Here is a 13624-nt window from a genome sequence, read left to right on the forward strand (position 1 = left end):
CCCCCCCCCCCAACTCTAACCACTAGGCCCCACTCCCCTCCCCAAGCCAGGGAGAGAACCCAGGAGTCCTGGCTCCCAGCCCCCCCCACCCCAAACTCTAACCACTAGGCCCCACTCCCCTCCCCAAGCCAGGGAGAGAACCCAGGAGTCCTGGCTCCCAGCCCCCCCCACCCCAAACTCTAACCACTAGGCCCCACTCCCCTCCCCAAGCCAGGGAGAGAACCCAGGAGTCCTGGCTCCCAGCCTCCCCCAACCCCAAGACCCCACTCCTCCACTGATCTTCCCTACAAAAATACCCCCAATGCTGCGAGCTTCCCCCCAGCAGTGCCATCCGCCTCCCGGACCTGTGGCGGTCGGGTTCGATCGGGGACATTCCTGTGGTGGGGCCGGGGGATTGAATTGCACGGGACGGGATGTGGGGGGGGGAACAGGTAGAGCCGGTGCCCGGGAGTTTTCCAGCCAAGCCAAGCCCAGCCCAGCCCGGGGCCGCCCCTGGGTCTGCCGGCCCGGCCCAACCCAGCCCAGTCCTATAACAGTCCCGTGAGGCAGCGCCGGCCCCACAGCCGGCCCGAGCCTGCGACAGCATGGGGGAGCTACTGGGCCTGTGCGTGCTGGCTGCGCTGCTGGGCACAGGTGAGGGGGGGCGGTGCACACCCCAGGGCACCGGTCCCCAGCCCCCAGCCCCAGGGCACCCCATACCCAGCCCCCAGCCCAGCCCCAGGGACACCCCTGTACCGGTGCACCGGACCCCAGCCCCCAGGGACACCCGTTCCCCAGCCCCAGGGCACCCCATACTCAGCCCCCAGGGCACCCTGTTCCCAGCCACAGGGACACCCCTGGACCCAGCCCACAGGACACCCCCCATTCCCCAGCCACCGGGTACCCCTGTACCCCATTCCCCAGCCCCAGGGACACCCCTGTATCCAGCCCCCAGGGCACCCCGTCCCCAGCCCCCCAGCCCCAGGGACACCCCCATTCCCCAGCCCCAGGGCACCTGGTTCCCAGGCCTCAGGACACCCCCCATACCCAGCCCAGCCCTAGGGCACCCCTGTACCCAGCCCCCAGGACACCCCCCATTCCCCAGCCCCAGGGACACCCCTGTGCCCAGCTTCAGGGCACCCTGTACCCCTGCACCCATCCCCCAGGGACACCCCTGTACCCAGCCCCCAGGGCCCCCCTGTCCCCACTGCCAGATGGCCATAGACACTCACTACCGTATCCCTCGTCTAGCCCCATACACAAGATCTATCTAGCCCCACAGACACCTCCTCTGGCTACCTATGGAGGGAGGGGGGGAGGGGGTGGGTGGGGGGGAGGGGATGGATCCTGTTGTCACTTCACCCAGTGAACTTTTGGTTATTTAATGTCTAATAGACCCGGCTCTGGGAGCGGAGTGGGGGCTGGTGGTTAGAGCAGGGGGTGGTAGCCAGGACTCCTGGGTTCTCTCCCCGGCTCTGGGAGGGGAGTGGGGGCTGGTGGGTTAGAGCAGGGGGGGCTGGGAGCCAGGACTCCTGGGTTCTCTCCCCGGCTCTGGAAGGGCAGTGGGGGCTGGTGGTTAGAACGGGGGGCTGGGAGCCAGGACTCCTGGGTTCTCTCCCCAGCTCTGGGAGGGGAGTGGGGGCTGGTGGGTTAGAACAGGGGAGCTGGGAGCCAGGACTCCTGGGTTCTCTCCCCGGCTCTGGGAGGGAAGTGGGGGCTGGTGGGTTAGAACAGCGGGGCTGGGAGCCAGGACTCCTGGGTTCTCTCCCCAGCTCTAGGAGGGGAATGGGGGCTGGTGGTTAGAACAGGGGCTGGGAGCCAGGACTCCTGGGTTCTCTCCCCAGCTCTGGGAGGGGAGTGGGGGCTGGTGGGTTAGAACAGGGGGGCTGGGAGCCAGGACTCCTGGGTTCTCTCCCCGGCTCTGGGAGGGGAGTGGGGGCTGGTGGGTTAGAACAGGGGGGCTGGGAGCCAGGACTCCTGGGTTCTCTCCCCAGCTCTAGGAGGGGAATGGGGGCTGGTGGTTAGAACAGGGGGTGGGAGCCAGGACTCCTGGGTTCTCTCCCCAGCTCTAGGAGGGGAATGGGGGCTGGTGGTTAGAACAGGGGGTGGGAGCCAGGACTCCTGGGTTCATTCTGGGGCCATGGCTCCGTGAGAAGGTATGCAGCGATACAGGCTGAGCGAGTGATTCGCTCCCCTGCCTGCAGGGCCACTGTCTCCCCACGGGGGCAGGATGGAATTTTCCCCACACAGGCGGGTTGATGGGCCCATGGGGCCAGTCCGGGGGGGCAGGAGGCGGGATGCCGGGTGAGATGGGCCCGTTGGAGGGGCTCTGACTGCGCTTCCCTCCCCTGTGCCCAGGGGGCGCCATCTCCTGCTATAACTGCACCAGCTCGGAGGGCTACAACTGCACCACGAACCAGGCCACCTGCACCAGCGCCGTCAACAGCTGCATCACCATCGCCCGCGACGAGGAGCAGGGTAGGGCCCGGCCTGTGGGGCTGGGGGAGTGGGGACAAGCAGCGCTGCGAGCTTCCCCCCAGCAGTGCCCCCTGGAGCTGCAGGCCTCCCCTGTCAGCAGTGCTCCGATGCTGTGAGCTTCCCCGCAGCAGTGTCCCCTGGAGCTGCAGGCCTTCCCTGTCAGCAGTGCCCCCCCGATGATGCGAGCTTCCCCTCAGCAGTGCCCCCCAGAGCTGCAGGCCTCCCCTGATAATGGTGCCCCCCGGCACTCCAAGTTTCCCATCAGCAGTGCCCCCTAGTGCTGCGAGCTTCCCCCCAGCAGTGCCCCCATTTGACGTTGCGCACGCTTCCCCAGCAGTCCCCCCCACCCCAGTGCTGCGAGCTTCACACTAGCAGTGCCCCCCCATGCCACAGGTAGACTGAGGGGGGTGCGGGTACAAACCCCGTGTGTGTCCTAGCCCCTTGACTGCTCCATCCCAGGGGGATTCTCCCCACAAATCATGGCTTGCACCATCCCCGTACCCCGTGTCTCACCCCCGGTGCCCGCCCTGTCCTGCCAGGGGACGAGGACAAGGAGAAGACGGTGTACGAGAAGAAATGCAACTCGGACGACCGGCTCTGTAACCAGTTCTACGGGCTGACGGCCGGCGCCTACCGTCTGCGCTGGAACTCGACTTGCTGCCGGGCGGACAGCTGCAACGTGCCCGAGATCACCCGTAGGAGCCCCCTGGGCGGCGCCAGGACGCCTGGGTTCTCTCCTCGCTCTGGGAGGGGAGTGGGGGCTGGTGGTTAGAGCAGGGGGGGCTGGGAGTCAGGACTCCTGGGTTCCATCCCCGGCTCTGAGAGGGGAGTGGGGGCTGGTGGTTAGAGCAGGGGGCGCTGGGAGCCAGGACTCCCGGGTTCTCTCCCTGGCTCTGGGAGGGGAGTGGGGTCTAGTGGTTACAGCAGGGGGGCTGGGAGCCAGGACTCCTGGGTTCTCTCCCCGGCTCTGGGAAGGGAGTGGGGTCTAGTGGTTACAGCAGGGGGGCTGGGAGCCAGGACTCCTGGGTTCTCTCCCCGGCTCTGGGAGGGGAGTGGGGTCTAGTGGTTACAGCAGGGGGGCTGGGAGCCAGGACTCCTGGGTTCTCTCCCCGGCTCTGGGAGGGGAGTGGGGTCTAGTGGTTACAGCAGGGGGGCTGGGAGCCAGGACTCCTGGGTTCTCTCCCTGGCTCTGGGAGGGGAGTGGGGGCTGGGAGCCAGGACTCCTGGGTTCCATCCCCGATTACTCCTTGTTGTTGTGTCTCCTTCCCACAGTGCAGCCCAGCTCCGGGGTGCCCAACGGGCTGCGCTGCCGGTCGTGCTTTGCCCGCGGCTCGGACGTCTGTGTGCCCACCGAGGTGCTGAACTGCACGGGCCTGCAGACCCGCTGCATCCAATTTGCCGCCACCGCCGGCGCAGGTACCGGGGGCCGGGCTCTGCTGGGGGGGCGGGAGGTGAGGTTCAGCCGCATGTGTATTGGGGGGGGCCCTTGTGCCTATGAGGGCTCATGCCCATGGGGTGGCTGTGGGCCTGTTCCCATGGCGTGGTTGGGGGGATATGTGGGGGGCTGATGCCTTTGTGGAAGTTGGGGGGCTGTGGAAGGGGGCTGGTGCCCAAAGGACAGTTGGGGGGCTGGTGCTCCGGGCTGGGTGGGGGGATGTGTGGGGGACCGATCCCCATGGGGCAGGTGGGGGGCTGCGTGGGGGGCTGGTGCCCATGGGGCTTTTAGAGGGCTTTTGGGGGGTCCCTTGCGCCCCTAACCCTCTCCCCTCCCCCCCAGGGTTCGAGGGTCTCCGCGTGGCCTTCATGGGCTGTGCCACCCGCAGCCTGTGTGACGTGGGCGCCGTGGCCCTGTTCGCCTCCCAGCCCCAGGCCGTGCTCAAGACCAACCTGTGCAGCGCGGCGGGGGCGGCCCGGGGGGGGCTGCCCCTCCTCAGCCTGGGGGGGCTGCTCCTCTGGGCGCTGCGCCCCTGATTGCATCATCCCCCCTCTGCAGCACCCCCCTTTGGCGGGGAGCCCCCCCCGATCGCACTTTCCCCCCTATAGGGCTGGGAACTAGCCCCTTCCCCAGCAGTCGCTGCCTCCCGGTTATCCTCCCCCCAGCCCAGCACTGCCCCCCATCACCCCCCCAAAGCTGGGCACTGCCCCCTTAAATGCCACCTGCTACGCCCCTCCCCACCTGCCCCAGCGCCCCCCCCCCATCACTCCTCCCCCGACACAGTACTTCCCACAGCCCAATTCCTTGTCCTCTTCCCTGGGTTGGGTGGGAGCCGGCGCCCCGCAGAGGGGACAGGCCCCTGCCCCATTCCCCACCTCCTGAGCCAGCCAGTCCCTGCCCTGGGGCCGGATGGGAGCCAGCACCCCCTGGAGGGGACAGGCCCCGTGTCTGTTCGCTGGTCGTGATTGCCAAACCCAGGGCTTGCAGGAGTTTCTTTTCCACCTGAGATCTGGGATCCGGGTTGATTTTCCGGTTTCATTCTGGTCTCACCAACCCGGCTCACGCGACGGGAACGGCCAGTTTGGGTCAAAAATGCCGTTGCAGAGTTTTATATAATAAAGTTGCAAATACGCACAAGTTTGTGTTTATACAGGGAGCCCTCGCCTGGCACTGGGACGCAGCCGCTCTGGGGTGGGGCGCCGGGGCTGGTTACACGGGGACCCCTCCCCCAGTGCTCAGATGTGGCTGCTCTGGGGTGGGGCGCCGGGGCTGGTTACACGGGGACCCCTCCCCCAGTGCTCAGATGTGGCTGCTCTGGGGTGGGGCGCCGGGGCTGGTTATACGGGGACCGCTTACTTGGCACTGGGGTGGGGGGCGGGGCCTGTTCATTAGAGGGCTCCCAGACTGAGGCCCCCGCCCCCCCCCCCTTTCAGCTGGGAATGGGGGAGAGGCGGCAGCCGAGAGCCGGGCTGGGATCAGAACCAGCCATGCTGGATCGGCCGGGGCGGTGCCCCCTTGGGGCAGCTCTGACAACCCCCCCGGAGGTGCCTGCCACTCACCCCCCAGGCTGGCGCCCCTTTGGCCAAGCCCCGGGCCGGCTGATGTTGCCATGACACCACCACTTATGGGCAAGGGAAGGAGAAGAATTTAAGGAACAAAAGGATGGAAGAGGGAACATTTCTGGGGCCGGCTGGTTCCTCCAGGGCCTTCTGCTCAGCCCCCATTTTCTGCACTCACAGAGTCCTCTGGGCACTCAGCCCACTGCCAGGTGCCCTGCCCAGCCAACTCCCAGCCCCCTGCTCTAACCACCAGACCCTACTCCCCTCCCTGAGCCGGGGAGAGAACCCAGGAGTCCTGGCTCCCAGCCCCCCCTGCTCTAACCACCAGACCCCACTCCCCTCCCAGAGCTGGGGAGAGAACCCAGGAGTCCTGGCTCCCAGCCCTCACCACCAGCCCCCGCTCCCCTCCCAGAGCCGGGGAGAGAACCCAGGAGTCCTGGCTCCCAGCCCCCCCTGCTCTAACCACCAGCCCCCACTCCCCTCCCAGAGCCGGGGAGAGAACCCAGGAGTCCTGGCTCCCAGCCCCCCCTGCTCTAACCCACCAGCCCTCGATCCCCTCCCAGAGCTGGGGAGAGAACCCAGGAGTCCAGGCTCTCCGTCTGTTCCCCAGCGACTGGAATTCCTTGGCCTTGGTTGTGTAACCTGCCCCCAATTTCACCTCTCTGCTGTGGGTGGTGAAATCACGGCACCGGCCTTATGCAAGGGTTGTTGTGTTTGTGCCCCCGGGCTGGGCTGGCCACGGAGCTGCTGACGGGGGGCGGGACAGGAGTCTGGGGGGGCAGGATGACCCCCCCATGTGTGGACGCAGGGCAGGATTACGGGCTGAGGGTGGAGGGTTGTTTGCAGTTTATATGTGCTAGAAGTGATATGATTAATTATTACCAATGGATTTTTTGCCGTTTAAGATTCACTGAATCTATAGTAATTATTATTGTTCCAGTTTATAATGTATTAAGTTTATATTAAGTATTAAATATTAATTATTCTCGCTGAAGCTGCTCTTTTATTGAATGTATGTTAATTATGAATGAATAAATGTTAATTAGGTTTTGCAATTTCTATGTTAGTGGGTTTGTATTATGTCACGGACTCGCAGGTCGCGCCCACTCTTGGCCCCGTGTGGTCCGTGGGGGGTGCCCCCTTCAGTGCGACAGCCCTTCTCGGGGGTCCTCTCTCTCGGGGTCAGGCCCCTCCACCGCCTGGAGCCGCACCTCTCTGAGCCTTAGCACGTCTGTCTCTGCCGTGGGCCCCCTCAGGGAGTCCCCTCGCTCTGGACCCCCTGGGCCTCCTCCCCCGAAGGGGTTGATGCCAACCCCCCCGCCCTGTTCTCTAGCCCGGAGCGACTCTCAGCCAGCATAAAACAGGAGGGTTTATTGAGCGTTGAACCCAGCACAGGAAACTCTCAGGGCCTCAGGCCTGGCCTCCCTCAGCCCAACACATCCCAGTCTCTCTGCATCCAGGGGGGCTCTGCCTGCTCCCCCTCTCCAGCCCTGAGCCCCCCCTGCTCCCAGCTGAGCATCTGAGATCCCCAGCCCCAGGCCCCGCCTCTGTCCATTGTCTTCTCTCCAGGGAAACAGGGTCGTAAACCGGGGCCTCCTCTCCTCGCTTCTGTCCTCTGGCTGGAACCGGCTGGTCAGGTCACTGGGTCCTCACTCTGCAGCCCATTGTCCGCCCACTGGCCAGAACCGGCTGTGTCTCCTGAGCTGGGCCTCTGGGTCGGGGTCTCAGGTCACCGGTCGCTGGTGTGTCCATCCTCCAGGCCATTGGCTGGGGTCCCACGTTCCCTCTCCCCTCCCCTCGTTAAACCAGTAACACCCAGGGAAACTGAGTCCCACCCCCTCTGCATGCAAACCATTGGAAACCCACCGAAAACAAGAAAACAAACAAGAAAATCCCCCACTTTGTCACATATTAATGACTAATTATTACATATTTATTGGGAGGAGGTTTTACAGGTTATATTTGAGTGGGTTTATATTAATAAACCCAGTGCCCAAGGAGGGGTATTTCTGCCCAAGAAAAAGCCTGAAGGGAAGTTTTATTTGAACAGTCCGAGAAGGGAAACTGAGGCAGGCTTTGTCAAGCTGCTCTGCTGGGCTGTTCACTGCAGCAAACACCCCGAGCAGCGGCATTGGGTGGCCACCCGGCCGGTTTTCAATGGGACAGTCCCAGGTTTTGGCTTGTGTGGCCTCGTGCCATTTGCAAAGCCCTCGTGTCCAGTCTTTTGGATGGGGGGGAGAGGTGCAGAAGGAGGCGGGACCAGGGAAAGAGGCTGAGAAGGGGGCTTGGCCCCGAGGGAAAAGACTGAAAAGGGGGCGGGGCCTGTAGGAGAGGTGGAGAAGGGGGAGGGGCCTTGGGGAAGAGGCAGAGAAGGGGCGGGGCCCAGGGGCGGCAGGTTTGTATAATTTTTGGTGGTGCCCGGAGTGAGTCCAAGTCTCCCTGGGGTGAGTGAGTCAGCCTGGGGTGGGGAGTCTCCGCACGCTGGGCTCGATCCCAGCTTGGACACGGGAGTGGGGACTGGTGGGTTAGAGCAGGGGGGCTGGGAATCAGGACTCCTGGGTTCTGTCCCCAGCTCTGGGTGGGGAGCGGGAGCTAGTGGTTAGAGCAGCAGGGGCTGGGAGCCAGGACTCCTGGGTTCTCTCCCCGACTCTGGGAGAGGACTGGGGGCTAGTAGTTAGAGCAGGATGGGTGGGAACCAGGACTCCTGGGTTCTGTCTCTGGCTCAGGGAGGGCAATGGCATCTATGCTTAGTAGAAATCTGGTTTTGCTCACCCCAGCTGTACCTGGCTGTGAGGATGACGCAGGTCCCTTCCTAGGAGGTGCAGGGCTGCGTGGGGCCAGAGCACAATTCCTCTTTGGACTCACACCCCTCGCATTGCAGAGCACTCCCTGGTGGTTGGAAAAATCCCTTCTCAGTGCAAACCCCGACTCCCCACCCCTCCCCAGGCAGTGCCCGGGGGAGAAATACCAGCAGGACCCACGAGGTGGCGCTGTGATAGTTGTTACCACCAATGTCTCCTCACTGAACGTGTGGGCAGGTAGATCTTGGAGAAATTCCATCTGCTTTTGCAGCAAATCTGCCCAGTTCCCTTTAACTCGCTGTGTGGGGAAAGGCATCTAGCTGGTTATTTGTATCTTCCTCAAAACCGCAGACAGTCTGATTACTGCCTGAGTGTCTGTGGCTGGAGTAAATTGTCAGCTGCTGAGGTGGCGATCTGGGGTGTAACTTGTGCGTGCAAACAAAATCCCACACGTCTGTCTAGACCGAACAAAAGAATTCCGCTGCTCTAAAGAGGGGTTTCTGCCTGGCTTTGGGGTGAACGAACCTGTCACACTCCCCCCAACTTTCTGTTCGAGGCCCCTGCCTCTCAGAGTAACATTAGCTCAGCCACTCTCGACTTCGGCCCCCTTTTCATCGCTGATCGTGTCAATTCTCTTCTTAAGAATATGATTGATGCTCGTTAAGCCATTTGATTGATGGCTGTGCAGCCAGTGATCCCATGAGCATTAACTCTTTCCTGTCCAGAGTGTGGGGGGGGTTACATTCATTAAGCGAACGTAATGGTTTTTAAAGAAAGAAAGAAAGAAAGAAAGAAAGAAATTTGCCCACTTTTTTTTTCCAGAGCTTTCACGTAGAAACATCAGTTAAACCTCAGAACCCCTTCCGCCACCCCTGCCATGGCCCTAGATGGTAGCAAAGTTATATTATCCCCATCTAAAAAATAGGGAAACTGAGGCAGAAAAAGGACGTGTCCGATTCAGGGTCAGAACCAAGAAGACAGCCGAGTAGTCCTCATCCCTGACTCCCAGCCCCCCCTGCTCTGACCACTAGACCCCACTCCTCCTGCAGAGCCAGGGACAGAACCCAGGAGTCCTGATTTGCCACCGTCTCTGCTCTAACCCACTATACCCCACCCCTCTTCTACAGCTGGGGAATGAACCCAGGAGTCCTGGCTCCCAGTGATTCCCTACTCTAGCCCATTAGACCCCCACTTCCCTTTCAAAGCCTCGGATAGAAACCAGAAGTCCTGGCTCCCACCTGACCCTCCACGCTAGCCTGTTACACCCCCACTCCTCTTTCAAAGCTGGGGAATGAAGCCAGGAGTCCTGGCAGGAATCTCAGTGCTGGGGGCAGGGGAACATTTCCAAGCAGGATTACAAGGGGCCGGGGGACGGTTTTCCTGGTTTCCTGCTCCTCGTTGGGGAGCCCCGTCAGAGCTGGAGGAGGAACGAGGAGGAGGAAGGACAGACGGACTCAGGCCCCGACCCATCACCCCAGTCTGACCCGCAGCCCGCTGGCCAGGCCCCTCGCGTGGGCTGTGGGGGTCCCAGGCTCCAATCCCTGCTCTCCCCGAGTCAGCCGGGGGTCGTGGCGCCGGCTTTTCCTCTCGCTGGTTTTACCCACAAATTCCATCCTGACCCCAGAATCCGCCATGGACAGCGGCACGTTCCCCAGGCGAATTCCCGCCCCCCCAGTGCCCGGCTCCCTGTGCCCGGGGAAGGACGGGACTCACCGGTGGCCAGGACAGCGGCCAGCAGGCAGAGGGGCCGGGGCGCCCACATGGTGCCCGGGCGTTTGCTGCATTGACGAAGCAGCTGCTGTTATGTCAGGCAGGTTGGCAAATACCTGCCCCGGCGGGTCAGCTGGGCTGTCCCATGACATCCTGGTGGGCCCGGAGATGGGACATTTCACAGCCCCGAGCGCTGCAAAATCAACCCCTGAGGCACGTCTCCCCTGCAGCGTGTTCACGCCCGCCTGCACGGCTGAGTGAGCTGCGGCCTCACGTACCCACAGCCCTCCTTCCCCAGGGGAGCTCAGCCAGCCCACAGCTTTCCCCCGGCCTCCGGGGCCTCGCCTTGGGGGAAGGGGTAGAGCCCGGTCTCCTGGGTTCTCTCCCCACTTCTGGGAGGGGACTAGGGTTAAGTGAGTTAGATTGGGGGCTGGGCTAGGAGTCAGAACTCCTCTGTTCCTTTTCCTAGCTCTGGGAGGAGAGTGGGGGGCTGCTGGGAGCTAGGATGCCTGGGTTCTATTCCTGGCTTTGAGAGGGGCGTGGGGTTGGGTGGGTGTGACACTCTGCACCTCGAAATAGCGTGATGTAAAGCCCATATTCACCGCCTCGGTGTGACTGGGATAGGGTCCGTACAACGTCTGCCTGGTGAGGGGTCATTTGAAAAGTTTCGGTCTGTTGAGCATTCCCGTGCTGGTGGTTTGTGGGTTTCCGAAGGTCTGAAGTCTTGCGGGGTGTGTTACTGAAATACGCTGGGAGACGCCCCAGAGCCTTTCAGCAGCAAGAAAGGAGCCAGGCAGGCCCATCGAGAACAATCCACCCTCCCAGAGGCTCCTCGGAGAGGGCATGTACACGGAGGGGCTGGGGGGGGATCTTTCTGGCACTGGAGAGAAGGTATAAAAGAGGGGAAGCGACATCACCACTTGGCCTCCCTCCTCCCCTGTCTCAGCACAGGGACGATGGGCTGGAAGACAAGGACTTTGACCCGGGGAGACTGGTCCCAGGCTGGGGGGGAATCCAGCCCATGGACTGGGACCGGTGAGGTGAGCTGCCTGTAACATCACGGCTGAGCGAGCACAGCGCCCGGAGGGCTTTGCTGCTCGTCACTGGCGGAGCCGTGCGAGAGACAGCCCAGGCTGGAGAGTTAAGGGGGCGCTGTGGTACCACAGTTCCAGGTTGTACCCCGGGGATGCCGTCACAGTGGGTTACAGGGGGTCACGACTCCTGGGTTCTATCCCCCAGCTCTGGGACAGGAGTGGGATCAGGTGGGTTAGAGCATGGGGGACTGGATGTCAGGACTCCTGGGTTCTCTTCTTCCCAGTATCTCTGGTGCACAGAACAGAGGCCGGCTCCTTACCCCACCACTCGCTTTATTCAGCCAATGCACAAAAGGGAACCACAATCCCCCCCAAAGAGAAGCAGCAGCTGGTGCCCCAGGGGGAGGCGCACTGCAGCCCCCACAACCAGGGCAAGGGAAGGGGGCCCTGTCAGGGCTCACAGCTTCCCGCCGGCCCAGGGAGCTGGGTAGCACTCGGCCTGGCTCAGCACATCCACCACGCCCTGGGCGTATTTCCTCACCCCCACTCTCTTGACGCAGGCACCAGGGGAGCTGCATCCAGCCGCAGCCTTCGGCAGGGTGATCTGACCTGGACGGGGGGAGAGAGACGTGATCGGGGGCTCCCACAGCCTCCCCTGACCCCCATGAGGCTTCTCACATGCTCCCCTCCCAGCAGGACTGCACCGGCTCTGTGGGGGAGTGAGGTCTACAGGGTTACCGCAGTGGGGCTGGGAGCCAGGACTCCTGGGTTCTATCCCCAGCTCTGGGAGGGGAGTGGGGTGTACACTTAGTAGGAATCTTGTTTCACTCACCCAGGTTGAACTCTGCCAGGCTGCAGGGGGCCGGAGCACGATTCCGCTTTGGACTCACATCCCTTGCGTTGCAGAGCGCTCCCTGGTGGTTGGAAAAATCCCTTCTCAGTGCAAAGCCCGACTCCCCACCCCTCCCCAGGCAGTGCCCGGGGGAGAAATACCACCAGGAACGAAGAGGTGGCGTTGTGGTGGTTGTTACCACCAATGCCACCTCACTGAACGGGTAAATCCCGGAGAAATTCCATCTGCTTTTGCAGGAATTCTGCCCGGTTCCCTTGTATGTCTCCTCTTCTGTTTTACCCACATTCTGCCATATATTTCATGTCGGAGCAGTCTCAGATGATGGCCCAGCACATGTTGTTTGTTTTAAGAACACTTTCAGTGCAGATTTGACAAAACACAGAGAAGATACCAATGTGAGATTTCTAAGGATAGCTACAGCACTCGACCCAAGGTTTAGAATCTGAAGTGCCTTCCAAAATCTGAGAGGGACGAGGTGTGGACCATGCTTTCAGAAGTCTTAAAAGAGCAACACTCTGATGTAGAAACAACAGAGATCGAACCGCCAAAAAAGAAAATCAGCCTTCTGCTGGTGGCATCTGACTCAGATGATGAAATGAACATGTGTCAGTCTGCTCTGCTTTGTATCGTTATCAAGCAGAACCCGTCATCAGCATGGGCACATGTCCTCTGGAATGGTGGCTGGAGCATGAAGGGGCCTACGAATGTTTAGCAAATCTGGCACGTAAATACCTTGCAACGCCAGCTACAAAAGTGTCATGTGAACGCCTGTTCTCACTTTCTGGTGACATTGTAAACAAGAAGCGGGCACCATTATCTCCTGTAAATGTAAATAAACTGATTTGTCTTAGCAATTGGCTGAACAAGAAGTAGGACTGAGTGGACTTGTAGGCTCTAACGTTTACATTGTTTTGTTTTTGAGTGCAGTTAGGTAACAAAAAAAATCTCCATTTGTAAGTTGCACTTTCATGACAAAGAGATCGCACAACGGTACTTGGATGAGGTGAATTGAAAAATACTATTTCCTTTGTTTATCATTTTTACAGTGCAAATATTTGTAATCAAAATATTATCAAGTGAGCCCTGTACACTTCGTATTCTGTGTTGTCACTGAAATCCATCTATTTGAAAATGTAGAAAAACATCCAAAATATAAAATTAATTTCAATTGGTATTCAGTTGTTTAACAGTGCAATTCAAACGGCCATTAATTTTTGTAGTTGCGATAAATTTTTTGGAGTTAATCGCGTGAGTTAACTGCGATTAATCGACAGCTCTAACTGGAATATAAATATTCTACTTACATTTCCGTGGATAGTCTATAGAGCAGCATAAACATGGGCTTGAAATTTTCGCTTGTACTGACTTCGTTAGAGCTTTTTATGTGGGCTGTTGTAAAACGAGGCAAATATCTAGATGAGCTGATGTACCCCCTGGAAGACCTGTGCGTGCCCCGGGGCACACGGACCCCTGCCTGAGAACCACTGATCTCCACCAATGCACAAGTGAACTGGCCTCAATACACCTGATCAGCCAGCGTCACACTCAGGGCTGTGAAATGTCCCATCTCCGGGCCCACCAGCATGTCATGGGACAGCCCAGCTGACCCCCCGGGGCAGGTATTTGCCAACCTGCCTGACCTAACAGCAGCTGCTTCGTCACTGCAGCAAACGCCCGGGCACCATGTGGGCGCCCCGGCCCCTCTGCTTGCTGGCCGCTCTCCTGGCCACCGGTGAGTCCCGTCCTTCCCTGGGCACAGGGAGCCGGGCACGGGG

The 13624-nt window shown here is 60.8% G+C and overlaps 1 protein-coding gene across 1 annotated transcript; it reads left to right on the forward strand.

Moving 5' to 3' along the window:
- Window positions 1-383: 383 nt before the first annotated feature.
- Window positions 384-5029, forward strand: LOC101936860 (phospholipase A2 inhibitor and Ly6/PLAUR domain-containing protein-like). The gene is made up of 5 exons (XM_005312297.4): window positions 384-633; window positions 2338-2457; window positions 2997-3152; window positions 3730-3873; window positions 4235-5029. Exons 1-5 carry the CDS (start codon window positions 585-587, stop codon window positions 4426-4428), a joined length of 663 nt encoding a protein of 220 aa, XP_005312354.2. The 5' UTR covers window positions 384-584; the 3' UTR covers window positions 4429-5029.
- The last annotated feature ends 8595 nt before the right edge of the window (window positions 5030-13624 follow it).

This window comes from Chrysemys picta, chromosome 20, assembly GCF_011386835.1.
Source record: "Chrysemys picta bellii isolate R12L10 chromosome 20, ASM1138683v2, whole genome shotgun sequence".
Classification (NCBI taxonomy): domain Eukaryota; kingdom Metazoa; phylum Chordata; order Testudines; family Emydidae; genus Chrysemys; species Chrysemys picta.